This window comes from Seriola aureovittata, chromosome 20 (genome assembly GCF_021018895.1).
Source record: "Seriola aureovittata isolate HTS-2021-v1 ecotype China chromosome 20, ASM2101889v1, whole genome shotgun sequence".
Taxonomy (NCBI): Eukaryota; Metazoa; Chordata; class Actinopteri; order Carangiformes; family Carangidae; genus Seriola; species Seriola aureovittata.
The window spans coordinates 456,597-481,252 of record NC_079383.1 but is presented as its reverse complement, the minus strand read 5'-3'; the positions used below and the strand labels follow the sequence as shown (position 1 = coordinate 481,252).

Here is a 24,656-nt window from a genome sequence, read left to right as displayed (position 1 = left end):
CAGTCTGCTCCTGGTGATATCTAATCTCCTTTTTATTCCTGCAGTGAAGTAACAAACAGTAAAGACACCAGGAAGCTTCAAATGAAATCCTCATCAGAACAGCAGCAGCACATCTGAGTGGCGACCTGGGACGACTGCAGCTGGTTTATGACTTCACTAAGTCAACAGTCTGTTTAATATAGTGATTGGACAGGTGAGTAAAGGTGTGAGGCAGGATTTCAATTTCTCTTTTTTCATCTCTCACAATATTACTCCTACGTTCACAGATCAACACCAACGTCTCTGAGAAGTACGGGATCAGATCAGGGTCCAAAGGTTTCGAGCTCAAAGTGATCGTCACTAATAACAGGTAGAACAGACTGAGCAGGGACAGGTAGACCACATCCCAGACAGGCTGAGACAGAACAGACCAGGAGCTGCTCATGTGTCTGCCAGGAAGGAAAACATTCAATATCTGAAAGTTACACCGACATCGATCTGTACGCAGTCACTCTCTCTCTGTCCCGAGACGAGAAACCAGAGTCCACGATCTATCTATAGGACCTGCAGCTGGACCTGAAGGCGCGACATCAGGACTGAGACGGGTCTGAGGACCAGGAGGCTGAGGACAGAGGACATGGAAACAGCAGTCTGGAAATATAAAGCTTGTAAAAGGAAAGAAACACCACCATCGAAACAGGAGACAAAAACCTTCTAAAAGAAATGGTTTGACAGTGAATGTAATGAGAAAACACTGAGGATAGCTGTCAAATCTAAGACACAGACACCAACACAAGCCAACACTAGGACATGAGTACTTTGAAACTGTAGAGCAGCACAAACAGACCACTCCACCACACCAACCAACACTGCAGGAGACTGAAGACAGGAGACCAGGGTCAGTTCTGGGACATGCTCAACAGTTTAGAAACTACAAAGCCACAACAATTAGCAATACAAGACGGAGACATGTGGGAAAACTATTCTAAAGACCTCTACAAAAGTATCCCACCTGAAGCCCTGAACCTGAATCAAACTGAATTAAAACAAAGAATCAGCCATCAAGAATAACCAAAATCCATGAATTACCCAATTACACAAAGAGAGTTAACAGACAAACTAAAAGCTCTAAATCAACAGATTGCATCAGAAAAGAAATGCTGTAGAAAAGCAGCCCTGAGCTGCTGAGCGCTGGCGTCTCTCCTCATGTCTGGCCCAGGGGCTGATCACCCCAATCTATAAACATGGAAATAAATCAGACCCCAATCACTACAGAGGGATCTGCGTATGATGTATATGTTTCATGATTTACATCTAAAATGATCAGTGTGACATTGGAAATGAACTGTGATGAAGCTAGCTGTTAGCTGCTCTGAGACTGAGCTATATTTCACTATCAAACAGACAAGATCATGGAGCCAGTCAATTAAAAGAAAATCAAATAAACCTCCGACATAACGAACACAACAGAAAACTGATGAAGGAAGTTTATAATTAAAACTCTGAGTCTGACAAAGTCTGAGAAACACTGATCAGGTCAGAACTGTGGTCCAGTGGAGTCACCACAAAACAAACTACAGCTCGTTATCCTGCAGATATTGTCTTTATGAGCTCATGGAAGTAACACAGAGACGCTCATGTTGTGTCTCGCTCAGTTCAACATCCTGACCAATCACTGTCATGTTCAGGGACCATGTGACCAGATACTGGAGGAGGTTCTGAGCTCTAACAAACGTCCCAGTGGATCCACGATGAGACAGAGAGAGTTAAACACCCTCACAACAACAGGGACACTGGGAAGAGATGATGCTGCTGACTTTTGAAACTAACTTCTCATCACCTGCGTTGTGATGGAGGCAGGTAGAAGCTGGACAAAAGTAAAGGGACAGTGACGGAGCAGAAGTCTTCATGTGAATCAGGTGGGACTGAGACAGCTCCATCTGATCTGAGGTGATGCAGCAGCAGCTGGAGACATCTGTCAAACTTTAATTTAACTCCCAGCCTCCCAGAGAGGAGGACATTACCATCACAACCTCTGTCAGACCTGCCCCCCCTGCTCCGCCCTCCCCACCGGTGACTGGTGTAGAGGCAACAAGGCAGCAGTGAGGGAGGATGAGATTTTCAGGCTCAGCTCTCAGCCCGGGGGGGTTGTGCCCCTCCATCAGAGGAAATCTATTTAAAGGCGTGAGACTTCTCACTATCCGCCTGTCTCCAACAGAGACAGACATGATGTTAGCCGTGTGGTAGTGGAGCAGCAGGACACTCTGAAGGACAAATCAAGCTCCTTCATGTTGTATCAGACACATGAGGCTGCTGGAGGAAATCATCCTCTGAAGGTCAGAAACAGATCACATGATGTTTCTGTTGTAAACACACAGGAGTCTCATTATGAAACAAAGACACTGTCATGATGACATCATGACATCACACTAAACGCTGCTCAGCATTTATACTTTTGTATTAACATAAATCTCTTTGATAATTTTCTATCAAGGATCATTAATGATTTAATAATCAACAATCACATGTATGTGTGTTCTAATTAAGAATGGTTACCATGTCAACACACTCACAACAACACTAAGACTGCTGCCACGCTAGCAGCTCCACAAGGCTGTGCTACATGCTAACATTAGCATGTTAACGTTCGGATTTCAGTAGGTATGATGTGTTAGCATGCTAAGGTTAGCTAATTAGGACTAAACAGAATGCAGCTGAGGCTGATGGGGAAAACGAGCTCACAGGTCGTCTGTGCAACAGGTTATTATGACATCACAGTTAGGTTTTGTTGCTAGGCGACACCTATGATGACAGGAGCAGCGGGGAAAGTGTCGGTGACGTAGCATAAAGAGAGGCAGAGTCCACGTCAGGAGGAGGAGGTGGATGGATGAATGTGACACAGGAGAACCGTGTGTTCGATTTCCATGTTGTTTCTATTGTCCATGACCGTTCGTTATTATTGTAACCATGACAACAGAGATCGTCTGATGTTGAGGAACTACTTATTTTAACCCAAATCACCATCTTTCCTAAACCTAACCAAGCCATGACCGTTACTATAGTAACCATGGCAACAATGGTCTGATATGCTGCTGTCTGAAATGTTTTTTTCGTAATCACAGATCGTCTACATCAACAGGACAAGTAAAACAGCTGATCAGCCGTCAGCAGGACATCTGTCTCCACCCTCCACTACTCTTCAGTACCTGCAGGAAGAAATGATCGTGTTGTGATCTGACATCACTGTGGTGAAGGTTTGCTCAGATTGACTCACACAAACCAGCTGGTTGGGTTAAATTGACTCCTTTTAAAGGTTGGGCTCTTCATCGCCATGGTAACAATAGTAACTCAGTGGTTGAGGTTATGTAATCCTCATTTTCATGGTTGAAGAGAATCAGTGTTGACTCTTGGAAACAGGAAACAAACAACAGTCTCCCACGTTAAAGTTGTTGACCCATCGACCCGCCCGACCTCCTCCCTCTGAGGAGCCTGCTGCTCCAGAACAACATCACTCCTCTTCCTCCTCTTCCTCCTCTGTCATAAAGGCTGAACAAGCTTCTGCTGAAACATCCACTGAAACAGCTGATGCTCTGTTCCTTCAGGACGACAGTGTCCTGACAGAGACGACCTCACTGAGGTTTAAAGCCTCCTCCTCACTCATTCAGACCAGAGGAGAAACATCGTGTCCAGATACATTCTCCATTAACTGATTATCATTTATTATCAGAATTGATCCTCAGCAGCCAGTGTGATGTCAAATGAAAACCTGCTGCTACCTAACGTCACCAGCCTGACGTTATTAAATTGTTCTGATGCATCAGTGGATTGTTTTACTTTTGCAGGCAGTCGAGGTGGAGCCGGTTTTAAATGTGAAACCATGGGGGGAGGGGGCACTGCAGCACTGGTAGATCTACTGAATATAAACATGTTGATGTTGATGCAAAAATATGGTTTGATATTGATTTCTCTCTTTTCCATTAATTTCCATTAATTTCCTGAAGTTTACTTTCTTTTAATCTTTGGTCTGTTTCAGTTTTTATCTAAATGTGAATACAGATCATATGTTAATAAATGATTCTGTTGACATCATTAGAAAGTCCTCTTTGTGTTGGGGGGGGGGGGGGGGGGGGCTCTAACACGTGCTCGTCATGGACCTCACACGGGCGTGGTCAACATGTCCCCATGCCAACACAGAAGGAACTACAAGACGTAAACATATATTATTATTACTGTTATTATTGTTATTATTGCTATAATTGTTATTATTATTATTGATGAACCTGATGGTTTCACCTCCAACAAATGACTCTTAATGATGTACAGAAACACAAACACACTGATGTCATTGATCAGCAGGGAAAGAAGAATCAGTGCAGACTATTGATCTGTGGAGAGACCTCTCACTTCAGCTGATGACATCATCACCAGCCATGATGTCATGGCTGTGTGGAGACAACACTGCCGTTAGCAGAATTAACGGCTCCCACACTTTCAGGTCGTCCTGCTTCACCTCAGCTTCACCTCATATTTATCATCCTCAGAAACTGGAGGGAAAATGATTTACAATAACAATTCTCATTGGTCCTTTGAGTGGTTCAACAGAACCTCAAGTTCAGATCCAGTACAGAACCTGGATCTCTTTAGTACCTGAAGTGACAAATAATCAATACCCAATGATCTGTGATCGTTAGTCTGTTCCTGACCTGCAGCTCTGACAGCTGCACAAACACCTTAAGTTAAGATTTCCTTAAAATAAAATACAAATAACATAAAAATAAAATAAAACAGAAATAATAAAATCTGTTGCAGAGAACATCCTTAAGTCTTCTCCTAAGGATTCCTTAATATATTCACTTAAGTATTTAAGGTTTCTCCTGATCTCAGTCTGATACTTAAGGAAACACTTAAAGTCATTAAACTGTAAAAGACCTTAGAGACCGAACTAAAGAGAAACCTTCAGGTTCCTCTGATCGTCTCTGAACTCAACATGTCTGAGTTCATGGTGAGAGATGAAGAGGAGGAACGTCCCAACAAGAGTTAGAACCTGATGGAGCCTCAACCAGAGGAATGCATTTATTGATTTTACTCTATAGATTTGATCAGCAGTTATTGATGAATTGATCATTCCACTTTCCTTCTTCTGTGAGACGATACAGGTGAGATGTTCACCGCTGTCACAAGCGCTACTGCCAGCAAACAAACGGTCTCCGTGGAAACTGTAGAATTTTATCGCTGTAAAATCTCTTTCACTGCTGTAAATAACTTAATAGAGAAATTCAACTTTAAGTGTCAGACTTTAGAAAAGTTAAGATGTTTTGTGCAAATGGTTCCTGATTCACAACCATCTCCCTGAACGTGACGACGATGTTTCACTGGGGGGAAAATGAAACAATCAGCTTTCTCACAGAAGTCAAGTTTCTTTCTTTGACAGAGTACAGACGCCATCTTACAGAGAGCTTGTTACCTAGACAACAGCACAAAGGTTCATTTTAGCAGACTGAATGTTAATTATCTACATCAGTTTAACTAACAAGAAGACCGTCTATAACTGAAGAGCATGACAGCTACCTAAGATCTTTGACAGTGAGAGTATCACGAGTATTTTCTCAGAACCAAACCAGGATTAACCAGGGTTCTGTGTTATAGATATATATCTTATTGATCTCATCAGATCTTTGTAATATAAGAACAAAAAGAAAATGTGGGCAGAAAACTTTTCTGCTGAAAAACAAATCATAATAATAAAGATAATTAAATAAAATGAAATAAACGTCACGTCACAGGTCCAAGAGCTTTCACTCAACAAGCAGTTGTTCCTCTGCTGATCCCCACAGACACTGAGGCAGCAGGAGTCTGAACAGGTCAGCTACATGTGCTGCTGAGTCAATGCTTGAACTTTTATCGACATGATGCAACCTCATGTCACCATGGTAACCAGAGACCACCCGAGGGACAATGACTCCGGAGCCGAACAGGTGACCACCGCAGACCGGCGACACGTCAAAGTGCCGGACAGACTCCGGAGAGAGCGGCAGCTCTTCTCTTTGTCCGTCTCAGCTCAGTGAGTTCAGAGGTAGAGACGCCTCGGGCTCACAGCCTCCTCCACAGCGGCCTCCTTCCCACAGAGCCCCACGCCTCCCGTTCTCACTGATGGATGCTTTCAGACATCTTTCCCTCCTCCCCTCACTGTTTCTTACCACACAGAGGATGACAGAGCGTGTGTGTGTGTGTGTGTGTGTGTGTGTGTGTGTGTGTCACAGACGTGTTTATACTCTCGACCTTTGTAGCATGATTTGACAAATGTTACTGTTATTGGGGCGATGAGAGGAAGAAGAGGAGGAGGAGGAAGAAGAGTAAGCGGAAAAGGAGGAGGAAGAGGAGTAAGCGGAAAAGGAGGAGGAAGAGGAGTAAAGAGAGGAAGAGAAGGAAGAGGAGGAGGAGGAGACATGAGTAATGGCAGTCAGCAGGGGACAGGGTCAGAGCTGTGTCCTGATGCATGATGGGAGATGGATGAGAGTGAGGAGGTGGGTCAGGACTGAAGTCTGACCTGAGCAGATACTGAAGAGCATTTCTACACTGGTCGTACACTGTTCGATCCCGACTCAGAGCGGGAGCAGGTTACAGGGAGCGAGGAGCGAGGAGCGAGGCGCGAGGAGCGAGGAGCGAGGAGCGAGGAGCCAGGAGCGAGGAGCGAGGAGCGACGAGCCAGGAGCGAGGAGCGAGGAGCGAGGAGCCAGGAGCCAGGAGCGAGGAGCGAGGAGCGAGGAGCGAGGAGCGAGGAGCCAGGAGCGAGGAGCCAGGAGCGAGGAGCGAGGAGCCAGGAGCGAGGAGCGAGGAGCGAGGAGCGAGGAGCCAGGAGCGAGGAGCCAGGAGCGAGGAGCGAGGAGCGAGGAGCGAGGAGCCAGGAGCGAGGAGCCAGGAGCGAGGAGCCAGGAGCGAGGAGCGAGGAGCGAGGAGCGAGGAGCGAGGAGCGAGGAGCCAGGAGCGAGGAGCCAGGAGCCAGGAGCCAGGAGCCAGGAGCGAGGAGCCAGGAGCGAGGAGCGAGGAGCGAGGAGCCAGGAGCGAGGAGCGAGGAGCCAGGAGCGAGGAGCGAGGAGCGAGGAGCCAGGAGCGAGGAGCGAGGAGCGAGGAGCCAGGAGCCAGGAGCCAGGAGCCGGGAGCGAGGAGCCGGGAGCGAGGAGCCGGGAGCGGGGAGCCGGGAGCGAGGAGCGAGGAGCGAGGAGCGAGGAGCGGGGAGCCGGGAGCCGGGAGCGAGGAGCGGGGAGCGGGGAGCCGGGAGCGGGGAGCGAGGAGCCAGGAGCGAGGAGCGAGGAGCGGGGAGCGAGGAGCGGGGAGCCGGGAGCGGGGAGCGAGGAGCGAGGAGCGAGGAGCGAGGAGCGAGGAGCGAGGAGCGAGGAGCGAGGAGCGAGGAGCGAGGAGCCAGGAGCGAGGAGCGAGGAGCGAGGAGCGAGGAGCGAGGAGCGAGGAGCGAGGAGCGAGGAGCGGGGAGCCGGGAGCGAGGAGCGAGGAGCGAGGAGCGAGGAGCGAGGAGCGAGGCGCGAGGAGCGAGGAGCGAGGAGCGGCTCTACTGTCTCTACTGTCTCTACTGTCTCTACTGTCTCTACTGTCTTCTACTGTCTCTACTGTCTTCTACATCTCTACTGTCTTCTACTGTCTCTACTGTCTCTACTGTCTTCTACTGTCTCTACTGTCTTCTACATCTCTACTGTCTTCTACTGTCTCCACTGTCTTCTACATCTCTACTGTCTTCTACTGTCTCCACTGTCTCTACTGTCTCTACTGTCTTCTACTGTCTTCTACATCTCTACTGTCTTCTACTGTCTCTACTGTCTTCTACATCTCTACTGTCTTCTACTGTCTCCACTGTCTCTACTGTCTCTACTGTCTTCTACTGTCTTCTACATCTCTACTGTCTTCTACTGTCTCTACTGTCTCTACTGTCTTCTACGTCTCTACTGTCTCCACTGTCTCCACTGTCTCTACTGTCTTCGACGTCTCCACTGTCAGCTCAGGAATTATAAATAACAGGGAAACATCCCAGATTCCTTCCTCAGCTGGACAACAACCCAGAAATAAAACCAGGAGAACCAGGAGTCCTGCAACAGATGGTGTGGTCCCCACAGAGTCCTGACCTCAACATCATGGAGTCAGTCCAGGATCACATGAACCCACTGAGACACTGAGACAGAGACACTGAGACACTGAGACAGAGACACTGAGACAGAGACACTGAGACACTGAGACAGAGACACTGAGACACTGAGACAGAGACACTGAGACAGAGACACTGAGACAGAGACACAGAGACATTGAGACACTGACACAGAGACATTGAGACACTGAGACAGAGACACTGAGACAAATAGACACAGAGACACAGAAACTGAGACAGAGACACAGAGACAGAGACACTGAGACAGAGACACAGAGACAGAGACACTGAGACAGAGACACAGAGACACTGAGACACTGAGACAGAGACACTGAGACAAATAGACACAGAGACACAGAAACTGAGACAGAGACACAGAGACACTGGGACAGAGTGTGTGAGTGTTTGTGTGTGTCACAAACGTGTTTATACTCTCGACCTTTATAGCGTCATTGTGTGTGTGTGTGTGTGCGTGTGTGTGTGTGTGTGCGTGTGTGTGTGTGTGTGTGTGCGTGTGTGTGCGTGCATGTGTTGTTCCAGACGTCCTCCTGTCACTGTTCCAGCTCTAAATGGACAGACTTTTCATTTGCTCCAGAAGAAAAAAAAACACGTAAATCAGATTAAACTTCTCTTCTAATCTCCATCAGCGGAATCTCAACCCCCCCGCCCCCCCCGCCCCCCCCCCCCCCCCCCGAAGGGCAGAACCAGCAGAGCCCAAAGCAGCTGATGCCATCACCTGTCCTCTGGCTCTGTGTGTCCCAGATCTTCAGACATGACGTTGGATTGATGAACGTATAGATCACTGTGATGTATTATATTCTCTGATGGATTCTACTAATGTTTCATCTTATAAACTTTATTGATCTCTGGGTGTCTGGTCGATGTTTCCATTTGGATTAAATACTGTGCACATATAAAACACACAGCTGAATCTCTTCACGTCACAATAAACAGCTGTTCACTGATGCTGTCCGACTGTTTCCAGGTGAGTCACCTGTACAGTCTGTTGCTGAACTAGGATCCTTCAGCTCAGTCCTGAATGGACCAGGTTCACATGAGCACTGTGATGATACGAGGTCAATGACTCAGTATGTGTGATACTGATCCAGTCAGTAACAGTCATAACTCAGAACTCTGAGTCAAGCTACAGGATGCAGGTTACAGATTCATCATGACAGTCTTGATCAGGGATGACCTTTGACCTGATGGTGGCGTTACACGAGGTCAAAGTCATACAGTCATCCTCCGAGGACCTGGACCATCAGACTGTCTCATGAACAGACTGAGCAGCGACGCCATCTTTAACCCACATCACTAACAGATCAACAACACAAATCAAAACATAATAATCAATAATCCAGCTTCAGGTACCAGCAGGTCTCCAAACTGAGCTACAGAACATCTTGTTCTTAACTGTGACTAACGCTCAGGCTCCGCTCACACTGATGCGTTTTCATTTTAAAACTGAAATGATCTCCATCCACGTTAACACACCTGAAAACACACATCACATGACCATCACCTACACTGAGCATGTGTGAGCCGGTGTAAACAGGAAGTAGATTGTCTCCTCTGAAGGAGAAACAGCAAAGACAGCTGTAGCATTAAAACAGAGAATGTAAGTGAACAACAGCTGCAAAGACAACAAGGTCAGTGACACTGTCATTCATTATCATGTTGTATTGACCTCTGGTAGTCCAGGCTGATGACGGTACCCGTTTTTTGGTGATATCGAAGGAACCAAAATTGAGAGGTGGATTTTAGACCCGCAAAAGCCCGTTTGTAAACGGTGCCTTCGCACTTTCCAAACCACAGTTTAAATGCTGGGCAATAAAAAGTATTGTTTACTTTAAATACTTGAAGGTAACATGCCACTGTTCTGTTTTGCAGTGTCAAAAGTTGTTTCATTTTATTGTTATATCTATTATATGTCCATATTTCTATGTCTCAGAGTATTAAAATGCTTGTTTATTTTAAATTCTTGAAGGCTACATGCCACTGTTCTTTGTTCTTTGTTTTTTATTCTTATTTTTCAATAAAGGAGTGAAAGAGAAAGTAGATGGAATTTATTGTTTTGTTCTTTTGACTGTGGTATTGAGAATCGTGGAGTTTCACTGGTATTGGTATCGACTACTCGATTTCTGGTATGGTGACTTCCCTAGCTGGATCTAACAGCCTGTAAAACGCCTGCAACACCTTTGCAACAATAGACAGCTATGATTGGACAAACTTCAGACTGATGTTTCGACCCTCAGAACAACGTGTTTATGATTCAGGAAAGATGATGATCAAGGTTAAATGACACCAACAGTGTTGACTATCACACAGGATGTGAAGACTAGTCTCTGATGACCCCCCCCCCCCCCCACTCCAGGTTTTCTGCCTATATAACATCATATACTCCTGTGAGAGAAACAGAGACTGTAGCTGCCCAGTATGAAAAAGAAGAAACAGCATTGAGTCAGAGACACTATAGATACCATACACCATATAACACTATACACTATATATACTGTACATGTTGTAATAAACATCACACACACACCAGGTCCTGTGAGTGTGTGTGATGTCTGTAAACACAACAGCAGGCCAACACATATGCTGGTTCGTTCCCCTCCCACTGAGCAACAAACACTCGCTAATGTGCAGCTCTATATCCGACCCTCCTCCCACTCTGCTGCACATCCTCACCCCTCCTCCCTCTCCTCCCCCTCCTCCCCCTCCTCACTCCATCCTTTACAAGTTACAAACTACAGCTTAACACAGAAACATACACACACACACACACACAGCCTGACTGACAGAGCCACAACAACAACAACAACAGGGAGTCATGCTGAAGATGATATGATGACCCCCCCCCCGAGCTGAGGACCAGTTTCTCTCTCTTCTGGTCCTTCATCAGGATGCTGCAGTGAGAACAGTCCCATGACAGCCACAGGAAACAGGCTGACAGGTAGAGCTGCTGAGTGGAGAGCATGCATATGAATCATGAGGCTCAAAGCTCCACAAACAAGATGCACCATAACAACACAATAAGACAACAACAACAACAACAACAACACCACCAGCAGCCTGATGACACTGGACCTTCAACACAACCAAACACAAACCAGGCAGCTCATCAGTCTCATCAATTATCCCTAAACAAGTCTCAATATAAATCTACAGCAATAACAAAAAGCTGTTATTTGTTTTTTCACACTGTAGTAGTAAATGCCGTCATGTCATGTTATTACTACTATGGAATTATTCATTTTTAACTTTATTTTTAATATTGTGTTACTGGACACTTAAATTTCCCCTAGAAGATGAATAAAGTATCTATATTATATTATGTTACATTATTTTATATTATGTTATATTGTGTTATCCATCCATTTTCTTCCACTTATCCTCTAGCAGGGTCGCGGGGGGGCTGGAGCCTATCCCAGCATCTTTTGGGGCGAGAGGCGGGGGACGCCCTGGACAGGTCGCCAGTCCATCGCAGGGCAAACACAGAGACAGACAACCATTCACACTCACAGCCACACCCGTGGTCAATTTAGAGTATCCAATTAGCCTAGTCCCCATTTTGCATGTCTTTGGACTGTGGGAGGAAGCCGGAGAACCCGGAGAGAACCCACACTGGCACGGGGAGAACATGCAAACTCCACACAGAAAGATCCCACGGCCGAGCCGGGACTCGAACCCGGAACCTTCTTGCTGTGAGGCGACAGCGCTAACCACTGCACCACCGTATATTATGCTATATTATATCATGTTGTATTATGTTATATTATGTTATATTATGTTATATTATTTTATGTTATGTTATATCATATTATGCTATGTTATGTTTTTCTTTTTCTTTGTTCACCAAAAAGAAAATCTCATCAACTATTCAAGTTATTTTATGACAGAGTCTAAAGAAGCTGGAAACATAAGAGCCTGTTTTATATCTTCATACATGATATTAATTATTATTAAAATTATTATCTTTGACTTATTGCTCTGGAAACTCATCATGAGCATTTCTTTCAAACATTTTACACAATAATCAATATTTATATTTGTCATAGCTACATATTGATGAGGAAACAGACACTGACCATCATCACACTGCTGCTGGTTAGACTCTGATAGTGAACCTTTGTAGCATGTCGTTCATTCTCTCTACTGTCACTTTCTCTCTCTCTCACACACACACACACACACACACACACACACACACACCACACACACACACACACACACACACACACACTGTTGGTTTACAAATGATCCACAGCGATCAGCACTAATATGTAAAAATGTGAAATGATTCTGGGCCGAGCTCTGAGAGCTGAGGGTGGTCGGTCTGATTCCTTCTCTGCCACCATGAGAACAACCTTGGCAAAAGAGCACACACACACACACACACACACACACACACACACACACACACACACACACACACACACACACACCGTAAGACACAGCGCTGTGGATGGCAAAGCCATTTCTGCATGACTAGAAAGCCGTGCAGCCAGCCCACCCAAACAGCCAACACACCAACACACCACCTTCCCTGACAGCGGGTGTCAGCTGACCGGCTGGCATGACTCTCACACACACACACACACACACACACACACACACACACACACACACACACACATGCACGCACACGCACACTCTGTAATGTAACCCTGGATAACACAGTAACCTCCTGACAGTGTGTGAGGTCACACAGGGAAGTTGATGCTCCAACACTCTGAACGTGATGAAACGTGGAGACCTGCATCGACTCACTTACCTGTGGTGGAGTGCAGACTCTCCAAGCTCCAATAGCGAGACAGGACCCCCCTCAAAGTGCCGCCTAAGCTGCCTCCTCCTCCGCCTCCACCCATACATCCACCCACCCCGAGACCTCCATCCACCATGCTGTCCACCCCTCCGCCTGTCGGGCTCCCTCCGTCTGAGTCAGAGCCCGGCGATAGCCCCGAGCTGCCGCTGCTGCCACAGCTCCCCCCGGGTAGTGGCACGCCCCCCTCCGAGCCCTGCTGGGTCCGCATCCCAATCCGGATGCACGGCAACAATGGGGGGAGGTGGAAGTGGACAGTGAAGAAGTGAGTGGAGAGGAAGAGGAGGTGAACGGCTGAGCAGGTGGTTTATTCCTCCGGCAGGGAGAGAGCGCAGAGGAGGAGGAAGAGGAGCAGCAGCAGGAGGAGGAGGAGGAGGAGGAGGTGGCCTCCTGGATGATATCTGCTGCACTATTCGCTGAGGTAAGCTTCAGCTGTCAACTTGCTGCTTCCTCCTCCCATGAACACAACCGGAGAGCTGGAACAGAGCTGTTCTCCTCCCTCCTCCCTCTCTGCTCCTCTGGCTCTCTCTACCCATTTGCACACTGCTTCATTTCCTCACATTAACTCACACAGTCAATTCCTCTCTCTCTCTCTCTCTCTGTCTCTCTCTCTCTCTCTCTGGGCTGACATCAGTGGGGGACCTGTAGGGGGGTTTCTGCAGGTCGACCACGTCGTTTGCCTGCCAGCGACAGAGTGGACAGCTCACTAATGGTGCAGGATCCATTAAGGTGGAGACTTGAGGAATCAGCCCTTCCTCCCCCCTCTGTCCACCCCCCCACCCCACCCCGCTGTACACACACACACACACACACACACACACACACACACACTGTTGGTTTACAAATGATCCACAGTGAGTCACTGTACAGAGTCCGACTGTAATGACTGAGCTCCATTATATTGTTATGGAGATGCAACACGACCATTACACATATAATATAAATAATGATGGTCTAAGGTTGATGTTAGAGTCAGTCATGTGCAGCAGAAAGGATTCAGGATACACAGCCTGCACCATAACAGCAGAATACAACCTGAATATCATAAAGGAGGATGATGCTGACGGAGATCTGATTTTCTATGAATATGTAGTTCTGATATCTGATATTAAATATTGAAAATAATGCAAACTCTATCTGACATCTGACCACACTGAGCAGTGACATTTGTATTCTTAAATGTTTGGTTTACAAAATGTCAGGAAACAATAAAATGAGAGTTTCACGAGCCTGAGGCCATTTCTTCAAACACTCCCACACTGTATCATCAGAGAAGATGGACCCAGCAGATTATCGTTATTTCTGCGGATCAATTACTAACTAAATTGACATCTGACATTAACAGGAGATGGAATTATTGAAACATTAAAAATGAAGCATCACTTTGTAGAAACAGCGTCTCTCTCTGTCTGTTTCCACCTGAATGACTCAGTTCTCATGTAAACTTTGAATCCCATTTTGACTTGAATGTGTTTCCTGTTGTTAAATCTGTCACAGTGAGCACACACACGCACGCACGCATGCACGCACACACGTACGCACGCACGCACACGCACACACACGCACACACACACGTACACACACGCACGCACGTACGCACGCACGCACACACACACACACGCACACACACATCCACTGAAGGAGTGTGTTCATTACATACATTTAACCTCTCTCTATGCAGCTGTAGTTATATATCTGATATACAGTCTCAGGCCGGTGTTGCCATGGCGCTGTGTCACCTGAGGTGGACAGGTCCTGACTCTACAGGTGACTTTGTGACTGTTTCAGGGATTCAGTCTAATGAAACCACCTTAAAGGAGATTAGAGGAGATGTACAGCAGCACTGTACAGATCAACCTGCTCAGCTGGGATCCGATTGATAATACACAGCGTTGTGTAAAAAGATCAGAGCTTTAATGTGTGTGTGTCTGTCACACACTCAGTCACAAACTCGGTCACTCACAAAACTGCATGTGACTTATGATTCAGCTCACAATTCAATTCAGTCCAGTCAATCTGATTATACTGAAGAAACTGCAGCAGGAGCGTGGCAACACAGCAGGAGTCAGACTGAGAGACTGTGTATAGGACTGTTCCTGACACACAACGCAACTACAACACCTACAACACAACACAACACAACACCTACAACACAACTACAACACAACACCTACAACACAACAACTACAACGCAACACCTACAACACAACACCCACAACACAACAACTACAACGCAACACCTACAACACAACACCTACAACACCACATAACACAACACCTACAACACAACTACAACACAACACCTACAACACAACACACAACTACAACACACACCTACAACACACTACAACACAACTACAACACAACACCTACAACACAACAACACCTACAACACAACACCTACAACACAACACCCACACAACACAACAACACAACACACAACACCTACAACACAACACCTACAACACAACAACCTACAACACCAACATAACACAACACCTACAACACACTACAACACAACAACCTACAACACAACACCTACAACACAACACCTACACACACACACACACACACACACAACCTACAACACAACACCTACAACACCACATAACACAACACAACACAACACACAACACACCTACAACACAACACACAACTACAACACAACTACAACACAACAACACAACAACCTACAACACAACACACAACTACAACACAACACCACAACACAACACCACAAACACAACACAACACAACACCTACAACACCACATAACACAACACCTACAACACAACTACAACACAACACCTACAACACAACACCTACAACACAACACCTACAACACAACAACTACAACAAACACCTACAACACCACATAACACAACATACAACACAACAACAACTACAACACCTACAACACAAAACTACAACACAACACCTACAACACAACTACAACACAACACCTACAACACAACAACTACAACGCAACACCTACAACACAACACCCACAACACTACAACTACAACACAACATAACACAACACCTACAACACAACTACAACACCTACAACACAACACCCACAACACAACAACTACAACGCAACACCTACAACACAACACCTACAACACCACATAACACAACACCTACAACACAACTACAACACAACACCTACAACACAACTACAACACAACACCTACAACACAACAACTACAACACAACACCTACAACACAACACCCACAACACAACAACTACAACACAACACCTACAACACCACATAACACAACACCTACAACACAACTACAACACAACACCTACAACACAACAACTACAACACAACACCTACAACACAACACCCACAACACAACAACTACAACACAACACCTACAACACCACATAACACAACACCTACAACTACAACACCTACAACACAACATAACACAACACCTACAACACAACAACTACAACGTAACACCTACAACACAACACCCACAACACAACAACTACAACACAACACCTACAACACCACATAACACAACACCTACAACTACAACACCTACAACACAACAACTACAACACAACACCTACAACACCACATAACACAACACCTACAACTACAACACCTACAACACAACTACAACACCTACAACACAACAACTACAACGCAACACCTACAACACAACACCCACAACACAACAACTACAACACAACACCTACAACACCACATAACACAACACCTACAACACAACTACAACACCTACAACACAACACCCACAACACAACAACTACAACGCAACACCTACAACACAACACCTACAACACCACATAACACAACACCTACAACACAACTACAACACAACACCTACAACACAACACCCACAACACAACAACTACAACACAACACCCACAACACAACAACTACAACACAACACCTACAACACAACACCTACAACACAACAACTACAACACAACAACTACAACACAACACCTACAACACAACACCCACACACAATATGTTCAAGAATGTTTTCAGTCAGGAAAGAAGCATTTTCAGTTGGGTGTGTTTTCACGGTCGGACACAGAAGTCATTAGCAACCAAACTGTGTCTACTGCAGGTTTTTTTATTTTAATGGAGACAAATAAAAACCTGCCTCTTAATAAGATGTAATTTTCTTTAAACAAGTGTATAAACCCGTCAGTGGGATGAGATTCAGACTGTTAGTAACACACTGCAGCTGGTTTCAAGAAATGCATTTGAACAAATTTTATTTTTCTTGATTCTTGTGCATCTTTCCGCTTTTTACTGTTTAAAATATTCCACACACTGAGCTGAAGTGGAAGGTTGAAGTAATCTGATTACACTGAAAAGTCAAACTGGAGGATGGACTACAGGAGACAAACTGTTGGTTCTCTGTCTTTCTACATGTGAACATTATTTCTAATATGAACACAGAGGCTGCAGAAAATAAAGCAAAGTGTTTTCACTTTATCATTATTGATTATTGAGTGAAGACTGAAGGGCAACATGTAGGGATGGTACCGAGCCCCGGTATTGAACGGGCCCCGGGGCTACATTATTCAAGACCGCAGTATCAATAAGCTCCGACCTTAACGGTTTTGCTATCGGTACTGGAGCAGATAAATATTATCTTGCACATTTATTTCACCAGCTCCATCAAATATCCATCTATGTATGTATATTATAGTATAGGATAGTAGTATATAGTACCGTAAAAGTACCGGATCGATCAGCAGTATCAGTAAGAGTAGTAGTACTGTTAAAATCTTAATGATACCCATCCCTAGCAACGCGGCAGTTTGTCCATTTAAAATGAAATCCACTACACAATGAAGCGTGTCGTAAAAACTGAAGGGATGTGTATGAGAACATTTGTTTTCTTGTTGATTAAGAAATCATAGAAAAATATGTTTATATTAAGAAAGGTATCAATATCGTTTTGGTGTGTCATATGACCTACAGAACAGACGTGTTTCAAGGGGACAGGCTTTCTCCTGTCTGTCAAATTAAAAAAACTACAGTGTCTCTGAATAACCTGAGGATAATCTCATGCTAATCTAATATTAATCTGGTATCTGACAATAATCTGATATTGATCTGACAATAATCTGATACTGATCTGATAATAATCTGATATTGATCTGATAATAATCTGATATTGATCTGACAATAATCTGATATTGATCTGACAATAATCTGATACTGATCTGATAATAATCTGATATTGATCTGACAATAATCTGATATTGATTTGATAATAATCTGATATTGATCTGATAATAATCTGATATTGATCTGACAATAATCTGATATTGATTTGATAATAATCTGATATTGATCTGATAATAATCCGATAATAATCTGATGTCCTGTTAGTATCTGTTGGTTGAGTCTCTGAGCTCAGAGTTTCAGTGAGAACTTGCTGCAGCCTGCAGGCTGAATGAGGAACTGCAGTCATTCTGACTACAGATCAAACAGTTGGTCTCAGTGAATTATCAGTCTGCTCAGTCACAGAATGATCATAGACATGCAGCAGTTAAAGTAATAAAACCCCTCAGTGGCCCCTCAGGACAAAACACATACATAAGGGAATGAAAAACAAATTAAAAAAGACGACAACTATGAAACTACAACAAGAAGTTGTGCAGGACACAGGAGGAGAAGCAACATCACAGATATTGTGTTTGTCCATCAGGTTCATGTACCTGATCTAACCCTGTATCAAAGAGTCTAGACCTGCTCTGTATGAAACATTACCTCTGTCATTATGAATAATGAAATGAATTAAGATATTTTTTTCTGGCCATTTAAATTAATCAAATAATGTGGAGTGAACAGCTCCTGCACACGGACACAGCTGCTGAAGTTCAAACATCAAAACAAGGAAGAAGATAAAACTGCCCTGCTGAGAGAGTTCAGCACCACAGCCTGACCACACACACACACACACACACACACACACACACACACACACACACACAGTATCCGACATGAAGCAGACTGAAGCAGAGGGTACTTACAGGTGTAGGAGATGCGTCTCCTCCAGCCCAGGCAGTCCAGACCGATGGGGGTGCTCTGGGAGAAGCAGTGGGCCTTGAGGGGCATCCCCCTGAATGCCCCGACAGGTCCTGAGGAGACTCCAGCATCAGTCTGTGGGGACAGAGGAGGACCAGGTTCAGTCATCACTGGTCTGTTAATGATGAGCTGGACATGGACACAACTGAGTGATGTGTGAAGAGAAGAACAGATGAGTGGACATGCATGAGTTAAAGGGCAGCAGAGGAAGTAGATGAGGTCATGCATGAAACAGACAGAGACGCAGCTTCGTCCAAGAGAAACAGTCACCGCAGAGAAACAGACTGTCCAGAGGAACAGAAGCGAGGCAGAGGAGGAGGAGGAAGATGAAGATCTGAGTTTGGCAGCGTCTTACTTTGTCCAGGTCTTCAGATATCAGAGTGTTGAGCTGGCCCAGGCTTCCTCTGATGGCTCTGGCCTGTTTACGTTTGTATTTCTTTTGTTCCTCGATCCAGAGGTCGTCCAAACAGTTTCTCCGTCGCTGCCGGTCACTCACGTCTCCGCCCACCTCCGCCCAGCAGCCAGTCCTCAGCCCTCCAACAATCACGGACGCCTTCCCCTCGCCCTCCGCCTCCATCAGCTTTCTAGCTCTGGACAGTCCGGCAGGTCGACCGCTGACCTGTGCTCCCTTTGAGTTCACAGTGAACCAGTTAGTCACAGTCACCACGCCTCCCTTTAAAGTTATGTTGTTTCTTTTATACATGACCTTAACCATGTTAATGCCATGACCATTTATTGTTGTAACCATGGCAACAAAGACCCTGTGCGCAATAATGTTTATTATTGTAAGTAGGGCTGAACAATATGCAAGAAGTGTGAATGTTATGTCTGGAGAATATGATCTGTAGACAGCTCCACAACACTGATGGTGCTAACAATGCTAATGCTAACAATGCTCAATAATGAGACACGTTTTACCTTCATCACATAAACTGCAGCTGCTGTGATTTGGATATTTCATTTTGGTTATATTGAGATTTAGATTATATTTTGATTAATTGTGCAGCTCTAATTGTAACCATGACAACCAAGGTCCGGTATGTCTGCGTCGTGAGGGCAATACTTCAGGAGACACTCTGGGTCGTATCGGAGGGTTGAACCAACGATCTGTGTTGTTCAGGTTGTTTTAAGGCCATGTGAACATCAGGTGTCAGGTGTGATTATTACCTCTCAGCAGACGTGTGTCAGGTAAGTAAAACAGCTGTTACAGCTGTTTGTGTTAGACTGGACCAACAGAGAACAACAGGTGACTCTGCCTGCTTTACATTCTGCTTGTATCAGGTGGGACACGAGCCACAAGGGGGAGTCGTCCTTCAGCTTATCCCGCTCTGGCTCTGTGTCCCAGGACTGGCAGAAAGGATGATGGGTAACGCTCTGACTCTACTACTGCAGTGCCCCCCCCGCACACACACACAACACACACGCACACACACACAACACACACGCACGCACACACACACGCACACACACGCACACACACACACACACACACACACACATAACACACACACAAAACACACGCACACAAACGCACACACACGCACACACACACACACACACACACATAACACACACACACACACACACATAACACACACACACAACAAACACACACACACACACACACACAAAACACACACACACACACGCACACGCACACACACGCACACACACACACACACACACACACACATAACACACACACACACACACACATAACACACACACACACACACACACACACACACACATAACACACACACACACACACACATAACACACACACACGCAGTAACACACACACACACAGTAACACACACACACACAGTAACACACACACACACAGTAACACACAACACACATCAACACACACACATCAACACACACACAACAACACACACACACAACAACACACACACACACACACAACAAACACACACACACACACAACAACAGAAACACAGTAACACACATCACACACATCAACACACAGTAACACACAACAACACAAACACAGAAACAGTAACACACAACAACACACAACAACACAACACACACAGTTACACAAAACACAAATCAACACACAACAACGCACACACAGTAACACACAACACACACAGTAACACACACAACACAGTAACACAAAACACACATTAACACACACAACACACACACACAGTAACACACATCACACAACAACACACACACAGTAACACACAACAGAAACAGTAACACACAACAACACACATCAACACACATAGTAATACACAACAGAAACACAGTAACACACACACAGTAACACACACAACACTGTAACACAAAACACACATCAACACACAACAACAGAAACACGGTATCACACAACAACAAACACACAGTAACACAAAACACACAACACACACAACACATCCTCACTGATCCTGGCTGATCCTGGCCGATCCTGACTGGCTGATCCTGACTGACCGATCCTGACTGGCCACTCCTGACTGGCTGATCCTGACTGGCTGATCCTGGCCGATCCTGACTGGCCGATCCTAACTGGCCAAGCCTGACTGGCTGATCCTGACTGGCTGATCCTGAACAGGGTCAGTTTTATCCACACAGCTTTACAGTGATTGTTGAGTTCAGGAAAAACAATTTTAAAAAACTCTTTTCAAAGAAGAACCAAGTCGAAACATAAGTTTCACTTCGAGTTTTCAGCGGAGTATTAAATGGACAACAAATCACAAATGCTACTGGTGTGAACTGAATGAACATTTTTAATCAAAAGTGTTGCATTTTGTTTAGTTGTAAACGTATTATATAATTTTGATGAATATGAAATGATTGATCTGTAATGTTGAGCTGCATGTATTGTATAGTTTATGGATGTTTGTCGCTCTTTCTTTGGTTATGACACCTGGTTATGACTTTATGAATATTATTTAATATTATTAAAACACAATGCTGCAAACAAAAATGCGAGAGTATGGCTTATTGTTATTTTAATCAATTCACCTCTTATTTATTCCAGTAAATTCATTTAGTTAAATGAATGTACTGGAGTAAATAAGAGGGTAATAACAGTTAAATGAGGAAATGTCGAATTTAAAGAGAGGATGTATTTTATTTTGAAAATGTTTTCTTTAAAAGGTAATCAACTTCCTGTATTAACCACTCACTGTGTGTTAAAACCAAATGGAGTTTTAAAGAGAAGTGAAGTGAAATCTGGACAGGAGCTGATCAGAAATCTGATGTTTAACAAAGATTTAATGAGAAACCATCAGAAGTTTGATCCGCGATCGATTATTGATGAGTTTGTTTTCTTACCTCCAGGTCGCTGCTGAGGCCGATGGCGTACAGGCTGATGTGTGACTGGCTGTCTACTCTGTGCTCGGCTGCGTCCAGGAGGCTGAGGCTGACCCCCAGGGGGCTAGTTGCAGGTTTTAGGGTCTTAGGTCTCTCAGGGGGGTCCGTCAGCCCCTCCACGCTGACCGACTGACCCAGAACAATAGGACTCACAGAACTGGACCTGGAGGAGTGGGGGTAGCGGAAGATTTTGCGTTGAGCTGCAGGTCTGGGGCTGTTGGGTTTGGGGCTCATGGGCCGTAGGGGGGTGTCAGCCACGCCCTCATTGGACACCGGGTGGGGCCGAGTCCAGGAGGGCCAATACTGTTGAGTGAGGGGGCTCAAAGGTGACACGGGGCTGGTGTGGTTGGGGGGTCGGGCTGCAGAGTCATCTGAAAACAGAGGGAGTGAGGTGGGGAGACCATTAGGTGAACACTTCCTCCTCTGGCCCTCAGACTTACACCCATGGGGGCTCTCCTTCCCTCCCCCCTGTGGAACTCCTCGTTTGGAGATGGGATCAGTGTGGCGCAGGGCTTGGAGAGAGGATGGTGACCCTGGGCTGCCGAGCCTGTCCAGGACCGGAGAGGACGTGAAGTGTCCCTGCTCGTGTCCAGCAGCAGCGCTGCTACAGTCCTCGTCCGGCACTGACAGAGTCCTCTTCAGCAGCTCTGCCTCCTTGGCCTTCCTCAGCCTCCTCCAGGACTGTCTGGCTTTAGCAGAGTCCAGATCAGAGACCTGCTCCTCGTTCTCCTTGTCCATGGAGCGGGACTCGAACAGGCTGGACAGGGACTTGTGAGCTTGAGCGAAGCGCAGGCGAATGTTCAGACTGTCGTTGCTCTTGCTCCTCTTGTAGGTCTGACCGTTGGGTGACTGGACCTGCCTGAGGAGGGGGTTGTCTGGACTTGACCCTCCACTACCCCCCTCACTGCCCCCCTGGCTGACTAGCTGTCGGACGTGTCGGGTGTGGGGGGTGGAGGGGAGGAAGCCACAGTCCTCTTCCTCTATCTCATAGCGCACAGAGGAAAAGGCCTGGTGGACAGTCTGGTTGAGGACGTCTCCTCTGACAAAAACCTCATCGTCAGAGTTGTCCCTCTGTGGTCCCTGCTCAGACACGAGGCCCTCACCTCCCCCGTCTGGTGACTCCTGGGGGGCCTCCTCACTCTTGCCACCCTTTGAGCCCTTCGCCTTCCTGAAAGACGGCATCTTAGCGAAGACAGAGAACTTGGAGCCTTTAGTTTTGCTTCTCTTGATCATCTTGTCGAGGGCGGAGTGAGGGTCGTCCAGCTCGTCACAGGTGCTGCTGGCTGAGGTGTAACACACAGCATCGTACGCTACAGTCATAGGTCTGCAGGGCTTCTCAACCCCCCTACGCAGGACAGGTGAGCTCCCCTCAGGCTCCTCCTCCGCAGTGGTTAGAGATTTGTCTCTCTGCTCGGTCTGGTCTGGACCCTCAGGACTCGATCTGACCAGGTCACCAACATCCCTACCTTCCTCAGCAGGCCTCATGATGTCATATCCTGTCTCTGTTCCTGTATCTTCTTCTGTGGTGCCACAGTTATCCAGAGAACGCTCAGCCTCCCAGATCGGCTCCAGACTCCTGACAGGGAGCAACTGGAGGCTGACCCCCCTCACCTCCTGCTGTGGAGCTGACAGACTCACCTGTGTGTGCTCAGCAGGTGGATGTTCCTTCAGTGAGTCAGGAAAGCCGCCTCTTCTTCTTCTTCTGTCCTCTGTAGATTCACCGTCCACCTCTGAACCTAAAGACTTAAGACCTTCATGTCTGTCTGAGTTCAGACACCTGAGCTCTGGACGCTCCGCTGTGTTGTCCTCTAGTTTTTCCCGCTCGTCTGCATGAACCAGGTTTAAGTGGAACTGGTTTTCCTGACTGGTCCACCTGGATCTGTGGTCCAGTGAAGACAGTGAGTCTCCCTGCAGCGTCTCTACATCGTCCACAAGGTCAAAGGTCACAGTTATTGATGGATCGACAGGGGGGTGAATTATTCCCTCATCACCTGTGTAGTTTCTCTGTGCCCCCCCAGAGAAGCAGCCTGAGCCCTCCCCTCTCCGCCCCCCCCCTGTACTGCCCTTGGTGTTATTGTTGGAGTCCGAGAGCAGAGACAGAGACGTCTTACAGAATGGACCAGGACCTGTGCTGCCAGAGGTTTGTGTGTGTCCTCCACCTGTGTCCTGATTGGACTCAGCAGCAGCAGGATGTGTTGATGTTGTGTTACCAGAGCGATGCTGAGGACAGATGTTAACATCAGGATGAAGGACTCTGTGC

At 46.1% G+C, this 24,656-nt stretch overlaps 1 protein-coding gene across 3 annotated transcripts in view; it reads right to left on the bottom strand.

The window, feature by feature from the left end:
- Positions 1 to 24,406, bottom strand: part of arhgef4 (Rho guanine nucleotide exchange factor (GEF) 4) — a 71,510-nt gene extending 47,104 nt beyond the window's left edge. For 2 of the 3 annotated variants that reach the window (XR_008826149.1, XM_056364716.1), the window contains exons 1-3: positions 22,358 to 24,406; positions 19,404 to 19,676; positions 18,994 to 19,123 (exon numbers count right to left, since the gene is read on the bottom strand). Coding sequence is in view for 2 of the 3 variants with exons in the window: in XM_056364716.1 (XP_056220691.1) it covers positions 18,994 to 19,123; positions 19,404 to 19,676; positions 22,358 to 23,881 (1,927 nt within the window). In the remaining variant the exon portion in view is untranslated. Of the gene's footprint in view, positions 1 to 12,908; positions 13,495 to 18,993; positions 19,124 to 19,403; positions 19,677 to 22,357 lie in introns of those variants that run through there. The other variant, XM_056364717.1, reaches the window with a different exon arrangement.
- Between the last annotated feature and the right edge of the window lie 250 nt (positions 24,407 to 24,656).